This window comes from Ptychodera flava, chromosome 19 (genome assembly GCF_041260155.1).
Source record: "Ptychodera flava strain L36383 chromosome 19, AS_Pfla_20210202, whole genome shotgun sequence".
In the NCBI taxonomy this organism is placed as follows: domain Eukaryota; kingdom Metazoa; phylum Hemichordata; class Enteropneusta; family Ptychoderidae; genus Ptychodera; species Ptychodera flava.
This window is the reverse complement of record NC_091946.1, coordinates 23,567,078-23,584,983: the sequence shown is the minus strand read 5'-3', so window position 1 is coordinate 23,584,983 and position 17,906 is coordinate 23,567,078. Positions and strand designations below refer to the sequence as shown.

At 40.5% G+C, this 17,906-nt stretch overlaps 1 protein-coding gene across 1 annotated transcript; it reads left to right on the top strand.

The window, feature by feature from the left end:
* The first annotated feature begins 10,891 nt into the window (after positions 1-10,891).
* On the top strand, positions 10,892-16,989 carry LOC139118972 (zinc finger protein 92-like). Its single transcript, XM_070682570.1, has 2 exons — positions 10,892-10,998; positions 14,002-16,989. The coding sequence occupies exon 2, from the start codon at positions 14,043-14,045 to the stop codon at positions 14,937-14,939; it is 897 nt and encodes a 298-aa protein (XP_070538671.1). The 5' UTR covers positions 10,892-10,998; positions 14,002-14,042; the 3' UTR covers positions 14,940-16,989.
* The last annotated feature ends 917 nt before the right edge of the window (positions 16,990-17,906 follow it).

Genomic DNA, 17,906 nt, shown 5'->3' with positions numbered 1-17,906 from the left:
CCAAAGAACTGTGAACATACTCTGTCAAGAGAAAGCGAAGGCCCACTTTCTCTATTTAATGCTCTATATAATTTAACTTCATTTGTGCCCCATATAATTTTGGCGAATGTGACGTGAATAATTGATTTCCTTGACCTTTGAACTTTCTAACACTTTTGTCGCATTTTGCATCTAAAGCTAAGTAAAGAAAGCGTGTTTCTCCATTAAGTATCATGGTCATTTTTTATTTATTAATTTATTTATTTGTTTTGTCTGTTTATCTATTTATCTATCTATCTATCTATCTATCTATCTATCTATCTATTTGCCTTGGCATCATTTAAATGTCTGATTAATAAATTGTCTTCCTTTTGATGAAGCTGGGGAATGGCTTTATGAAACGGGGTCATCAGTACTCCACTTCGATGTTTTTATTAGGATATGACATCATCGGTCGCAGAGTTTTACAACCTCGCCCGCGGGAACATCAAAACTATTATTCAGCTCAGAACACGACCGAATAGATACAGAAACCTGGAGCTTTCATTTCATGTGAATAATGTACGTTGAAACTAGCCTATCTGTTTACTTCCGTTACCAGCGCTGGTCAGAGCTATCGAGGCAAGTACGCGCCGTCGAACTATTGCAGTGATAAAAGGTTCATAGACAGCGTACACTGATATAACGCCTGCTCTATTGTTTTGCACGGTTTTTAAACCATAATGTACAACATACAGATCACGTGCGAGTACAGAACGAGGTCGATTTTTGAGCGTTCAAAGTTCTTCTATCATGGCCTAACCATTGTTCTGTAAGACTGTATATTTGTTTATTAGCAAGGTTTTGGGGTTATCCCATGCTATCGAAAACTGACTTTATACATCAAAGTTCTCGACGAAACTTTTCAATTCCAGATTTTCCTTGGACTTTCTTTCTTTTCCTTTTCTTTGTTCTTCCAGAACCTTGACATGACTCCCTACAAAGAAGACACAACCTTGCCCGGCTTTCAATCGCTCCAACAGCTTTGCTCAGTCGACCTGTCCATGCCAGCGTTTGAACGTGACTGAGCACACGCACGTCCGGCTATAGCAAACGAACCAACAGCCAAAACACAGTGACTCGCGATCGATCGCTGCTTTCGTGCTCACTGCTGAACGAAATACACATGATATGTGGGTGTACTATACACAGCATGACGCGTTCCGATCTTTTTCATCTAAATTACCATTAAGCCAATTCTTGTCTTACAATTGTCTGGTCTTCGTTTGGCAACTTTCCTCTCCATACACATTTAATTTTCCATGCATCTTGTACACAAGTGGAATTCATTGCTCTTCACTAAAGTTTCACGTAATAAATCTTGAGTCCCGGAGTATCGACACCATTTATCTGATGAACAGAATATTTGTAAAACTAAGACTGGCGTCTCGCAAACATATACACTTGTAGATTGTCTCGCAGTATTTCTTCATGCAATGTAGACACGATGATAGCCTCAAGCCTCGATCTGATAAAATGTAGGCACAAAAACTGCAATTAACTTTTGATGGTATTTTTATTTTGCTTTGTTGCAAAAAAACATGTACATCTTCTCGCTCTTCTCTCTAAGGTATGGTTAAATACCGAGTATTTGCCTTCCAGAAAAGACACATTGTGTGCGATATGCGATGTTATGGCTAACATATACATGAATTCTTGTCCGTACTAGGATTCCGTTTTCAACCACCGCATTGGACATGTGAGGCATACATGTTACTGTATGAAGACTGAGCATGCGCATTTCGACATGATTTAGGAAGAACAAGAAAACTATTGTACAAACAGCACCAAAATACTAAATCATGAAAGACACTACAAAGTTAGAGTTATTGAAGGTTAAATACACTATAAGAAATGCTAAATCCCGCAGCGGTGAATAGTCTGCGAGCATTGACGATCGGACGGCAACTAAATTTGACTGCCCTCATAAAGAGACTGGGTCACGGACGTGCATGGCGAATCTCTAAAGCCGTCCGTTGGAGACGCTTCAACACCTGTGAGTCCCCTCGCCCAAGGTCCCTAGACTTGATGTCGGTCCCTGGGCTCGGTGTCGGTCGACCCCGAGACTGGATGTCAGCCCCGAGACTCGGTGTCAGTTTCAAGGCACACCGGTTACTGCCTTCCACTCAGCCTCGGCCACGACATTCCATTTAGAAGGTATTGAGTGTTTTTCTTTCTCAGTAAAACAAACAAAAGAAGACAGATCGTAAGGTTGGAAGAACTTAGAAACGAACACAAGCGTTTCATCTTCTCCCGTCGGTGAAGTCTAAGGTATTTAGTGGAAATGCTAATTTTTGTTTATCTGTGTGTCTCTCCTTGTTTATATGTGGTTATCTATCAACGTGTTTTTTTAGTAGATACATGGAACTGAACGTGAAATTTCACAGTAAAATGTTATTATTTGCTTTGTGATGAAGTGTTTTTGTTTTGTTTTGTTTTTGTGGGTTTTTTTTTTTTTTTTTTTTTTTTTGAGTGCACAGTAAAACATAGCTTCATTCCTGTGGAAACGATAGCTAAATTATGACCAATGAATGTACTTGATTTCCCGAATTGTCAATATCTATTCTGTGACGTCATATTTAAGTCGCTGTATCATGGCAACATATATTAATACACCGTGCAAAAACTGTTTTTCGCGAGAAAAAAAAAACTATTGGTGTTAGACCCTAAGACGCTCTCATCGTCTACGACGAAAAGCAGACGAAATCTACAAAAAAACATTATTTTTGAGGTTGTCGTTGAAATTAACGAGAAATAAAGTGACTAGGGAGTCTTGAATTACACTGCACTTGGCTTTGAGTGAAAACATGAGATGTAATGAGAAATGATATATTGTTAAAGTACTAATCGATTATGAAGGCCAACCTGCTCTAAAGATACATTGCGAAAGATGTTGCTTTTACTTATTACTTATCTGTGCCGTGCTGTCAAGACAATGATTAATTTCTGATAGCAGCCAAGTTCACCTGTAAATGTGATCCAACTTGGTGTCAGCATAACGAATTCGACTTCGAATCTGTCACTTTTGTACAAATTTATGCTCCGGAAAAAGATTCCCGACACAGACAACAGCCGTGTCGCGGAGGTCAGCTCCTTGGCATTTCCCATGCACGGCAAAGTTTTGTCATAAGGTCAGGGGTAAGGTTTCCGTGAAAGTGAAGTAAATGTCTAGGGCTGACATGATTTGTCATGGAAGATTCAAAATCTCGCAAAATCTCGAATTCTGATGCTCTACTGGAAAGCTTGGTCACGAGAAGTAAACAGTGCAGTAACACCGCAAAAGTGCAAGTATTTCTGTTAGCTGGAGGATAAGTGGACCACATTCATAGGGGGAACAATTGTTTTTATGTGTGGCCTACTGTCGGTTGCAGACTGTTCGTGTCTTGCAAGCGCCGCTGACAAATAGAGTCAATAAATTTTATTACGCTTTTGACATACGTTCGGTGGCTATGAAAGGCAATTGAGTGCGACAAAATGGAGTTTAACATACTAAGCCTATCATCAAAAGATTGAGAGAAAGTTTAATTTGCTAAGCTATCCCTCCCTGTCCCGTCTCTTCCGAGTGCAAGCACTTTCATTCTTACGCAAATGTATAACATCGAGCAGGCAACTCCGTCGTAGTTTAACCTACCGTCCTGAACCTTAGGTCCGAGTCAAGTGGTCCGGTGGGCGTGGGCGGATCGAGAAGGCAAGGTGTAAAATGGCGGTCGTTGCGCAGGAGGGTCGTGTTCCCATATGTAATCACGGGGTATTTGGATTGTGGTATTTCACCTAGACTTCTTTTAATAACATGCATGGCCAAACTATAGTGGACTGTATTTCCAACGTCGAGTTTCACTAGCATTATGTGTAAAATGTAAAAAAATACAACTTTCCCTTTTCGTTTCTCGTTGTCATGTGAACCGCAAATTCCACACACCTTGCAATAAATTCAAACATCAGAATTATGATTTATTTTCTTGTCAACCGATCAACGGATCAAAAAGAAAACGACGGATCTTCGCTCTGTTTGATATGGCAAACATAAATGTCAGCTTGCCTTGCTTCTCGACATAGCTTCGGGGCAGGTACAGTCGACCCAATCAAGGCCTTTGAAATACTACATCACAACGGAGTATTTTCTGCCCACACCTATTCATTATCGTGTGACTGCGTCCATTCTAACGAACGCTGCAGGCGAATTCTTTTAAGACAGTGTATTTATATATCCATTGAAGGTCGACGCAAGGAGACTTAAACTTTACCACAGACAGCAGCACTTCGGGAGAGGGGAAGAGACAGACAAACAGGCAGACAGACAGACAGACAAACAGACAGAGATAAAGACATACAATAGACAGGAGGACAGCAGACACACTGACTGACCGATTGGCTGATAAGCTATAAATGCACGAAGCCAATGGTTCTGTAACTTTAGTAAAAGCCTATTAAGTTTTTTTGGTCATATCAGAGCGCCGTGCTTCCAGTATACGCACTACTGCAGCCACCAAATACAGTTTGCAAAACACCAGTCGGTATTTGCACCGATAGCAGAGAATAATCCCTTATTCAACAAATACCCCACCAGTTTCTGTGTATCATGTACTACATCTAGGACGTCCACATGCAGTATTACCGCGGCTGTGACGTCACGGTACGAGGGGGTACACTGATAAATTTTCCGACGGTAGTCCATTTGAAGTTGTGCAAGGCCATCTTTAGACTTCTCACAACATCGGTTGACTGATCAAATTTTCAAAACCAGGAGATAATGTACTGAGAACAGTAGACTAGTGAGAGATTATTTTGTCACTAAGCTGAAATAAGAAAGTGACATACCTCCCATCCTAATGGCTTATGTGTCACCCACATTTGAAGAAATCTTGAAAGCGGTGCTCGCATGACAATTGCACGTTTCCAAGAGTAGGAAAACTATTCTTTTCAAGTTTTCTTGATCTTTTGGCCTAATAATGCTTTTTCAATGTTTTGTTTCAATTAATTGATTAGGAATTAGCTTGCGAGCTAAAGTTCTATTATTATAACCTATAAGTTTAGAACACCGAAAACTGCAAGCTCAAGGCTTCCTGTATGCCAATTTCAAGTTTTTCGCGTTCAAACTTTGCAATTAAATGACGTCAGTATGAGCAGAAAAGAAGAAATGCATTCCTATAATCTTTCTTACAATGTCGTGAGAATATTATATATGATGCATACACTGTATGCATCCACACATTTTACCATATTATCTTAAAATTATAAATATTGCTTTCAATGTCCCCACGTACATTTTTCTCAATTACATGTAAACATGTTGTAAGATAGTCCTCTTTCTGATTTTTTTGCCTTGTCAACGAATTTAAAAAGAATAGTAATTTATGCAACTCAAAACTGAAAGACTAAAACTTGCTCAAACTTCCAAATTCCTCTGTGAAACTTTCAACCATTCTCACGCCAAATCAAGAATAAAATTCAGGGGTTCACCGTGCAAAATTTGGTACTACAAAAACAAATTTACCTAATATTTACCCGGGCCGATATTTGAAATTCAAAATGGCCGCAATCTCTGTGTTAACTTTATGGAGAAAAAAATCGATTTTCGAAAAGCTAAGGCTGTGCGTGAAAAGTAAGTTTTCTTGCTCCTACAACTTTAAAATGAACCCCAACAAGTGGTGATCAGAAAAGAATTTTAAAAATTTAAGAGTCAGAATGTCTGTCCTCGAGGCACGTTCTACCTTACGGCACTGTAACTTTACAGAACACCTACACGATTGTATGATGTGTTCAATGAGGATAGATCACGTGATGAAATTTACACATGACTATGATGAGAGATGAATAAAGTAATAAGGTCACCGTAGGTGGGAACCAGTTCGCGAGAATGTTTCATTATACATTCAGTGTAGTTTGTGTCGCTGTGACATAAAGGATCATCCCGGAGGTAGAATCGGGCACAGATGATTGCAAATGTGATAAATTGTCGCTAAAAATAGGATAGAAGGCGTAACCGTGACACAATTTTCACTGTCTTTGGAACAACTTGCAGCGAGATCGCTCTGATTCCTAACAGACTGTGAGCGAAAAACACAGAGCTAAGAGTTCGTGATTTACCAATTTCAATTTTTTCCGCTACCGTATGGACTTCAGTTCTTCTCTTCTGGCGATCGCGCTGACCTTCGCGAAGACGAGCACAAAGCCGGGAATAGCTCAAGAAGTCCGTGCCCGATAATTCACGCTAACTTTACGCTTATTTGACAGATTGATATAGATTAATGTGTCGTGCTCTGTTACCTCTGAAGTACGCCGTGAAAAGGCGATGAATAGCGAAAGCAAAGTTCATACCTACAAACGCACCGAGATGAAGTGTACCATCCTTGAAAAATTGTCACCTGAGGGAGCTGGACACTCACCTGTGACGATTTTGTATGTATAAAATCACCCTGAGTCGACAAAAATAGTTTGTGAATGAGTGATTTACACACTAGACTGAAAACAGAATGCATCGTTTATTTGACGGGGCTCAGAAAATGCCAAAAACAGGTCAGCTGAAGTGATTCAATCTACACGTGTCACAAGAAATATCGTCTTCGATTTTACTTTGATGCGTTGCAATGTACGTTGAAAAAAAAACATTCTTTCGAACTAGAATGCGCCGCGGGGTCAAATATTCGGACTCTCAAACTTTTACAACATTATTTTGACATACCACTTGAGGGGGCTCATTTAGAAGCTGGCGAAGTAAATAAAGTTTTCACTGCCTTAATTTTGTGAAATTCGGGGATTTTGTTTTGCCTAGAGATAACACAGGGATGGCGGCCATTTTGAATTTCAAATATCGCGGGGTAATTTGTTTCTCTAGTACCAAAATTTGCATCGGTGACCTCGATCGTTTTTTCCTGATTTTAAAAGAGATGATTGAAAGTTTGCTGGAGGAGTGTTCGAGAAAAAGGTCAAGTCTTCATTTCCGAGGCACGAGCAACCTCTAATTTCGAAAAAGTCAGGCGTATTTTTGCGCAGAACCGCAGGTTTCTGAATGGCCTTCAGCTTCTGGGACAAAAAGCAGTGACCCTCAAAGTGGCCGCAACTTTGCCATCAGTTCAACTTCCATTACATCAAGAAGCCGTCCACCCTGGGTGATGCGGTTTTCTACACATTAATTTATTTCAGCGTGTCATGGAAAGTTCATTTTAACTTAAATGATCCCTTTAGTGTCTGCACGGCCCATGTTAACCGCACTTTGGTGATGGTACATGTACTGACTTGGTTCCAGTGAAAAAAACATTATTATTTTCCATATAATTGTCTCTCAGACGAGTTACATCGAAGAAAGGTCAAAGCTGATTGCAGCAATCATGTATGATGAGTCTCTCTCTCTCTCTCTCTCTCTCTCTCTCTCTCTCTCTCTCTCTCTCTCTCTCTCTCTCTCTCTCTCTCTCTCTCTCTCTCTCTCTCCATATACCGAAGTATACAGATGGTTTCTTGGGAAATTACAGTGCTCGATGCAAAAAGAAGAGCATTATAAACAAAAACAGAAATTACTTAAGTTTCATACTTCTTGCAATATATACACTGATCTAGCTTTCTTTAGCCATTTTCACCCATTTAATATGGTTGGGCGTACCATGATGATGATGATGATGATGATGATGATGATGATGATGATGATGATTACTATTATTATTATTGTTATTATTATTATCATTATTATTATTATTATTATTACTACTACTATTATATTTGTGTTGTTGTTGTAATTTTTTGTTGTTGTGTTATATCGACAGCAACTGTAAATTCATATATACATTTCTCGAAATGGGTAGCAAAGTTTTTTTCTACGTAACCCTGACCTCTGAGAGAATAACACCTTAGAGTATGAGATGATTTCTAAATATTTTCCGGGTCTTTCGAACTCTTGTTCTCTGTTGATTTATATCACGGCAGAAGTTACCAATCAACTTAAAGTCAGATGTGTTAAAGCGTCTTCTACATCGAATGGAGACGGTGCAAGCTAACTTAAAGGTATACAGTCACCTGTAATTTAAATATGGCCATATATGGTTAAAAGGGCGTTACTTGGTATTCAAAATGGCCATGTGAGGGCGCTGTTTTTAAAAAGAGGCCACCCGCTTAAAATCTGTGGTTGGTTAGATTTTCTCTTTCCATGGTAACTGTGGCAAAATTGGAACAGGTGACAGTACACCTTTAATCGCGAATTGACACAAACCCTCATAAGTAGTTGACCTACAAATAATTTGCACTGTCCCCTTCAGCGAAATTCTAAAAAACCTTTAATTCAAACACTTCTACAATGAATTGCTTGAAAGGCTTCCCCCTTCTTCCCTTTGTACCTGTCTACTCTGATTGTGTCAAATCGAAAGTAACCAATCAGGTACAGGTTCTGCATGCACTGAGCAGTGTCCAATTCGCGCGTCTTTTTCCAGCGCAATTTCGGCAGTTGTCGTCTGCTCGCCTTTCGATTTTTCACTCCAAAGTCAGTCATTATTTACACGTACCTTAGCTTTTATCGTCAAGTCTTGTTTCTCTGAGTTGTGTTTGTCTATGTGTTTCATAAGGTTTCGACAAACACTGTAAAGCAACGGCGGGGCTATATTCCAAACTTATTCCCTCGGGGAAAGAGCGGTGTTATTTTTAATTAAATTTGGCTTAGCTACCAGAACGTGCTCGGTTGTTGACCATCGCCATAAAAATGCTTTGACTAATACACTACCTGACGGTCTCCACATCAAGAGGGGCGATCAATAATTCGAAAAAAATCCCAGCAAGAATAAAAGTGACGTTTTTTTTTCTTTGTCAGTATCTCTACAATAGAAATGATGGCGATCGGAGGAATTTTAAAGCGTGGTTAAATGGTGCCGTGTTTGATGTCTCTGGAGGCGTCTTTGTCGGGGGGCACCCATCCCTATCTTGACCTGAGAAGGAGGTACGGATACGACAAAGGCGCTCTTCATTATCCGTCGAGGTAAATAGATCACAGCTTTTAAAAAAGATACAATGCACCGCGCACTGATCGTTTGTGTTCACGGACTGCCATAGGGCTATTAATAGCAAACGCGTCAAAATGTCCCTATAGGGCGGTTCATTCGAGGTAGCTCTCCGCAAGCGGTATATAAACACGCCCTACTGAAGGCGCGGGAGTCGAACTTGGCAAGATCAGTTGACAGTCGAATTCACCGCCACTCACCCGCGGGGGGAGCGAGGAAATATCCGAGCTTAGCCCTCGATGAGCTGGGCAGAGAGCCGCGATAAAGACTCACCGCCGTACATCGGTTTGGGCGCGCAGAATAACACTGCTCGCGAGGTCGTGATCCTGAAAGGGTAAGTGGATATTTGCACCATTCCTTTCACCTATAGTAATCCTAAAACCCAACATATCTCTCCTCGTTGAGCAAATGTTGGCAGACTTGCTCGCAAATACTAAAGAAAAATGGCCCTGACTGATTTACCCCCAGTTCTCTGCCTTGCTCCAAACCAGAACTCAGATCTGTGCGTTGCGAGGGAAAACGCTTTCGAGTACCCTTTTACTTTTACTGGCAATTCACGCTCTGGCATGTCGAGCAGTTTTTCACTGTGCACACCTTTTTAAGACTCATTCACTGGTAGGTGTGGTTCTGACCGCCGAGTGTCCTGACGTGACCCCGTTTTAATGGCAGTGAATACCTGAGGACAACAATGATGGCACTTACACAAAGCGGAAAAAAAAGGCGACACAAAGATTGTTAAGACAGGAGCTCCGCGACAACGTCCATCTTGGCTCCATTTTTGCTGGCAGAAACTCGTGATTTGTACCTGGTCACGTCAGCCAAGGAGATTTTTGTCCACCTTCGTCCTTCGATATACAGAGATCCTCTGCTTCTATGAATCTCGTCTAGACTTGTTAACTTATCTGTCATTGTGAAATAGTGGTACAAACTCACCTAAAGAAATTGATCTTTTTTAAACTTCTACTCACATTTTTCTCAAATCAACTTCTCGAAATTAAATGAACAATAAACAGAACTGCATCGTTCAGCTGTGAAGCTTAGTATAGCACATGTCATATTTACCGCTATAACGAACAATTTACAATTTTCCAGTCACAGAGAATTACCATCATTCTAAATTTCGCACAACAATGTGAAAGTTGACTTTTGTTACGAATTTAACTGTGAGTCCATACAAGACTTTGACCAGCAAGATTGACAGTCTTTTACATGCACTCTCCCTCGACAGTGCGCCCTCTAATTATGAGTGTGTAATTACAGAAAGATTCACAGCTACAAAATTTGGCGTTCGGCGTTTGATATCACTGTGGTCAAGCCCCGTGTTTGCCATGCTAGGTTTCTGATGACAGCACCGCACCGCGCGCTGCGCACAAATAAATCGCAGCGCCCCAGAATGTTAGGGAAGGTGCTGACACACCTGCGTCATATCATCCCGCTGAACAATGACAACGTGCTAGACAAATACAATATTCTTTTTTATTTACTTCCTTATTTTTTTTACATTAAAAGAAAGGCAGCGTATCTCACTACAATCTACAGCCTATAGTTGTATCGGTGGCAGTTGGGGTTCATTCATGTAGCTTCTCTTGCACGACGTTTTGATTCTTTGCTTCCAGCGATCGCGCTTCTTGTTTTGCATTTTCGCCGAACGAATTGTATTCTGAGCACTGACCGAGTTCATCCTTGTAACGAAAACAAAAATCAAAAACACTGCATCTCCATCAATCAGCGGCTATAAAAACCACTGGCCCGTTTCAGAATAGAGACACTTCAAAAGAATGCATTGTCCGGACCGGGCTGAAAAGCTCACTCTACAAGAGCGATAGCTTTGCTCTCGACTGAACAAAATAGAAATTCTTCTTCTTCTTTTCATGCACGGTCCTGGGTGCGGCCACTTTAGAATCGACCAGCGGGTCACGAAGCGTGCCTCACTATACGACTTCGGTCACCTGTGGTCCGCGGGCTAACCGAAACTCCGACTCGGACTCGGTGTACTCTACAGGTAAAGTGAATATCGACAAGCGAGATTTTGCTATATGCACATTATGGACATTAAGTCTTAAATCCCGCAAGATTGGTGTCAAACTGCCGTGCACCGTCAGCAAACCCATGAGAAATGATGAAACAGAGTAAAGGTGACTTTGTGGTTTCAGTGTCGCGCAAAAAAATCTCAAAAAATTTGGGAACATATGAGATGTTACACGAAGGCGTCAGGCGAAAACGCCCCTATGTTTGGACTGAAGACTTTTAGTTCCGATTACCCTTGCCAGGCCATATACACGTAATAATATTACAGAAACACGATTGGAACTAATTTTGGAGAATCGGATCTTTATATTTTTAAAATGTTTTGAAAGTGTCGGGTGCCCTATAGCTGAATGTTGCAATATTACAACTTACTCATAAAAACAAATGCATCGCTTGAACACAAAAGCAGATGAGCTTACATTTGCTGATTAAACCGACATTAGTTCACTAACAATTATCCTAAATTCGTTCCAATCGTGTTACACCGAGAGTGCATTTGTCGCGAAGCGCACAATAGCAGACCAATAACAAAGTATATGCCTTTGGCTTATATCATGTTATGTTATTAACAAGCAAACAAACAAACAATGATAACAACAACAACAAAACACAATCATTTGAAGCTCTTTTTAGCTATTGATTTTGAAACATACTACAACTTTTATTCACACACAAAAATAAGATATTTGTAACGAGAGAGCCTAAATTTTCTGTGGTGACACAACTGGTCTTGATCACGGATTTTGTATTAACAAATATGGACATTTATTTTATGTTTTATTTCGTTGCGTCGATAATTAACCGCAGTGCAGTTAAGAGCCACAAACAAGAAGAAGATCGAGCCCCGATGAAAAAAACAGGTCGAGTCATTCTTTTAAATTTAAACGCTGACGTCCCTGTCAGTCTTTTATCACTTTAAAAAGATCGACTTGACAGACGAAATTCAATGCGGTTTAGCAAGTCAACGAAGTCTCTCTCTCTCTCTCTCTCTCTCTCTCTCTCTCTCTCTCTCTCTCTCTCTCTGATCGACTTCACATATGTCGGAGCTGTGTACCGTTCTGTAAACACAATCACGCGTCCCCTGTTTCACATACATGTAATACAATGTCTGAAAAATAATATCAAACAATGACATTATCACTTGAAGCTCTGTATTCGTATCGATTTTCAACAAAAATGCAAATTAACATGCAAGACAAACAAAGAAATGCACAACTAGGTCCATTCACTGTGGCTAGCAGATTTCAAGCGTAGCGTAGTCGCAGAATTCCACGCGGGATCACGCTGCGTCACGACTACGATATGTCCTATTCACGCTCGTGAAAAGCGCGCATGTACTACGTTCGCATCCTAATACGCAGTCTTTCGGGGGGCCATCCGCCAGGTCGCCTATATTGTGTTAACACTTTGAGAAGTTCAGCTCCATGGAAGCATTCTGCTTGAGACATCCGTCGTTGATCACAAAAGTGGGCGGAACTTAATAACAGCGCTCAATCATGGTACAGAGCAAGCTGCAAAGCGTACGTCTGAAAGTTGATGGTCAAATACAACGTCATATTCGCTATGATGGACGGACGCTTCTCAAAACAAGTTGTTAGCGTCTAGTTGTTACGTATGAGATTAGGAAAGTTTGCTGATCGCTCGACAAATCGATTTCATTTGACACCCAAACAGTCATTTTTCTGGTTCTTTTCGAGCTCGTGAAGGCTTGTCAAAATGACATATATTCCAGAAACACATATGATTGCCGTGTGGGCATCATTTATGTGTAATTTCCCTGTGAGGAAAACTAGCGCCGCTACAACGCACAAACATACACTGTTTTGTACGAAATCAACACGATATTGTAAACATCATTAATCGGTTAACTTCGGTATTCTTCGGCTTCTGGGTACGGCATTGCATTTCCTTTCCCGTGAAACTGGGCCGATGGCAGTCCCTGACTACCATGTTTGCACCCGAAGGCCAACGTGAACGAACATACATGGAGCCCAACGACATTTGCAGGGTTCGGGGAAGTTTTTGGCGCGGCAGTATATTAGTAAAGAACTCATTACCTCTTCTGTAGGAGGAAAATTCAAAGGAACGGTAGCTATAACTTTTGATGATATTTTCGTCGTTTTGTGTTTTTGGAATCAAATGCAGTTTCTATTCCCCAATCTATTCCCCAAAGCATGTTGAGATATACAGTATTCGGCTTGTAATCTCAGCCTGTACATGTGTAAAATGAATTGTTAATGTTGACAAGTATATTCTGGTCCGGACTAGAATTCAAAAGTAGACAGTAGCAGTGCATTTCACACGTGTTGGAGACGTATTGACAAGTTAAATAGTCAGTATGTGCTTTGGGCAGTAGAACAAGAAACTGCAGTTGATATTAAAAACAAAACAAAGTGAAAAAAAACACCAAAAGTTATAGCTACTAGCCCTTTCAACTTCTTGCGAAAGGATTGATTTTAAGTCGCTTGCGGGGACAGGAACAACAGTTGCCGGCGCCGGCTCTCTCTTAAATCGGGCATCTTCCAAAAAGAATTATGTATAGTCTTATTGTGAATGTTGAGTTCGTTGAGGCACACGTGACTGCAACGTCTAAAATTAAGCCATTACTGATCACTTTGGTGCTATATATTTCTGTGTCGCACAGTTTTTTTTCCTTGTTGTCTGCGTTGTCTAGGGTACCCAAGAAATATGCATTATTTACTTTGCTTTAGACGACGCCGTGGGAAAAATTCCGCTTTCCTTCCGTCGCCGTTTCTATGGTAGCGAAGTTTCGTTTCAAGCTTTAGCGGGCGAAAGATGGAGTGAATGTGAGCTGTATGCTCTGCGAGTGTTTGTGTATCCGCACGCGCGTCTTGAAGAAAGACAAAAAACACGTTTTACAATGTGTGTATGAGTGCCGTATTTTGATTGATGCCGAGTGCCAGTTGTTGGTAAAGTGAGAACCGATTATAGATGACGCCTTCATTCTTTTTTCTAGTTGTTCTCAGTCAATGGGTACTTGGAAATAACAGCCGTACAATGCTCCATCAGCCGGTTGATCTGACCATGCAGAGCCATATACCGACATACAGCGTCGACGGGCCCCGAGAAGTCGACCACAAACAGACGCCGCCGACCACGGAACTCGTCAACCTGGGCCACATCTTTCCGATCGACGTCAAGGCGCCCCTGCAGGAGCTACACTCCCTGGACACGATGCAAGTGACCCGGCGAACGTACCGTTGCTCGGACTGCGGCTACGAAACCAACAGGCGGAACAACCTGAAGCGACACATCAGCACCATGCACGAAGTGTGCGAAAAGAAACTCGAATGCTGCACCAAGGAGTTCGGAAGCAAGGCCGAGTTGAGGAAACACATCCAATCAAAACACCGCCACGGATACAATTGTACGATGTGCGGAAAAAACTTCTGCAGGAAAGCCTTGCTCAAGCGGCATCTAACTGTCCACAGCGGACAAAAAGAGTTTAGCTGCGAATTATGTGGATATGCGACGAGCCATAAAAGCAACCTGGAAAGGCACAAAAAAGTCCATACAAAAGCTTGCCTGACAACCAACCTTGACCGCTGTGATACGAGTTCAGCTTCTCCACCAAGCATGACAGAAACGGACTCAATCACAAGCCTCGAAAGTTCGACCAACCTAGCCAGGGCGCCCTCTAGCGACGAAATGTATTTCACCGACGACGAACGGGCGAACTCGGACGACGGCAGAGGAGCCCGGGAAATCAGGCTGTGGAAAACGCCCTACAAGTGCTCGGTCTGCGGCATACTGCTCTCTACTCAACGCTATCTAGCCAGACATCGTAGGAACAAACACTATCAGCAAGACAAACTGCTGGAACTGTTGGCTATGCCTATTACTCGACGGTACCTGCTCCTACACAGAGCCGAATCCAGCGTAAGCGTGCCGTAAAGGCCACAATTACGCACATGTCGTACTCCCACCTCAACTATCACAATTTGCCGTTGACGAACGACACTTTGGAAAATCGTCACATTGTTTATGGATTGGCGCCACTTTTACCTTCTCATTTCTGCGCATACCAGCCATATATGTACTTATATGATTTATATGCTCAACATAGATCTCGCAAGAACTGCCAGGAAAGGTCCTGGAAATACGTATCTGCAATCTGCTCTCCACTGAGTAGTTCGCCCGCAACGACGAAATGGTGAAAGAAGGTCTGCAACGATGATGATTGACAGTATGTGCGGCAGAAAGTTCTTAAAAAACAACACAAACTTACAATTTCATATTCCATGGAAATATCAAATCGCTGTAATCATACTGCTCTTAAACTGACTGAGCGAGGAATATCTACTTCAGAAAAAGCCTTCTTACATGTTAACTGTTTACGTAAGAAATTGACTTGTTGACGAAGCTCTAATATTCCTCAAAACATACATACATACATACATACATACATACATACATACATACATACATATATACATACATACATACATACGTACGTACGTACGTACGTACCTACGTACGTACATACATACATACATACATACATACATACATACATACATACATACATACATACAGACATACATACATACATACATACATACATACATACATACATACATACATACATACATACATACATACATACATACATACATACATACGTATATTAATATTGATTATTTGATGGCATGGTTTCGCACAAAGTCATCATGTACTGGTTTTTGGTTTTAAAAAACAGAAGGTATTGTGTTGTTGGTCTTGATCAACATTTCTTCTTTTCTTCTGCATTTGCAAGTTTAAAATGATAATCACAGCGTAGCCACACAGAATACTCAGGAAAGTTTTCAAAACGTAATATTTTTTAATTTTTAAATGACAACAGCTCAGATTGAGCTGCTTACGTTCTTACACATGACGACGTAAAGTGGCCGATATTACGTAACAAGGGCTGCAATAGGTTGAAATTATTAATGTAGTTAACTATTCAGTACTACGCATGCGCGGCAATACATACCTCCTTACTCGCGACATAAGCTCAAACCATTATAAATGAGTAATAAGTATTTATAAGTGTACAAATCACGATTTTAAAAATTGTTACTGGTAAATTGTTGCAATACCATTTTAACATGAAAAATAGACGAAGTCAATGAACACTGAAGACATGATGTTTTTATAATTTATTCAATACAAGAATATTTCAATGATTTTAACAAATCTGCGGAATCAATAAGCCATAGGCAGTACTAAAATGTGCAACTTCACTTTATATTTTACAGATATTTTGATTAAAAGATAGTGTTTTGTGAATTTTCTATAACTTTATTGCATTTATTCTTGTACAATAGCATCCATATAGCTGCAACTGGCTAAGTCCCAGTATACCCTTTGCTTCGGGACAAACCACAGTCCCTTGGGACTGTGGATTAACAAAAAATCAATGTGAAACCTCAGTATGACTCTGTGACTCAGACGGTCGAGCAAAACTGTCAAGATGCGCACGCGCGGAGATAAATTTGCATAAACTGGCGTTTTCCCGGGGAAACGTCCCTTGAACTGTAACAACTCACGTGATACTTATCACAAAATAGATGCATTTATTCCTTGACAATTTAGAGGCGCATCCACTTTAGACTGATTACACTAGAACTTGTAATATGACACAATCTTCCCATGGAAGAAGTCAAAGTTCCCCTCGTCGTCGTACTTCACAAATGAAAGAACAGTACTATCACACTTCTGCTATTAGCCTTCAGTGTCTTTTCTTGAACGCCTTTGGACATTCGTCGATGTTCTTATCCCCGTGACGCGACGAATAGTTGGAGTCAAATCCCTAGATCGACAGAGAGGACTACGCATTCTTTCACTGTTTTGATTAACAAAATTTGTCTCAGAATTGTCAAATTTATAGTAAATTATGGATGTTAACATGTTTATATTTGTATTTTGTTCTAAATAAAAAACAGCCGTTATCAATATCGTATCTGTGTATATGTGGTAAACCCCCCTCTCTCTCTCTCTCTCTCTCTCTCTCTCTCTCTCTCTCTCTCTCTCTCTCTCATATAATCATGCTCATACATACATCGATAAATCGATACATCGATACATGCATGCATACATACATACATACATGCATACATACATGCATACATACATACATACATACATACATACATACATACATACATACATACATACATACATACATACATACATACAATCCAATTCCATAAAAAGATCTATACTCAATGACGATTTTATGATACATTTTTCTGCCACCAGAAAAAAAAAATTGTCAAATATTCATGAGTCGCCTTCATAAAAACTGTTTGTTAATTGCTCGCCTGCGGGCAGGTTTTCATGCAAATTGAAGATACACAAACACTATGTTTAGGGCATTATAGTCAAAACTACCTCAATAAAAAATAGCTCTAGCTCTGACAATGAAATCAAGCGAAAAATTGGTATCTACAATCAAGACTTGTATTGTTTTGTACCTGGTAGGAGGATAGGTTTAAGCAAAATTTGAGGACAAAATCCAAATAATTTTATTATAGTCGCCTAATTTAATTGTTGTGAGTAAAATTTGAGGACAATGGACAGGAAGTCGATGAATACTCATGAATTACATTGTATTGGCTCAAATTATACATTCCTCGATAGGTTCCTCAATATATGAGGACGCCCTCTACGACACACCTCTAAAACGATTCGGTCACTATTTACAGTGAGACGCTCTGCTCGTTTCAAGGCACTTTTGACCTTGTATTATATCATTGACTCCAGAAATCAAGTGCAGAGCAGGATTTATTTGCCAAGAGCATTGGATATCGTGTCCTGAGCGTTTTACTAGCAAGGCTATCGGAGTAATCTGTATTGAACGGCATTAAGGGACTGGTC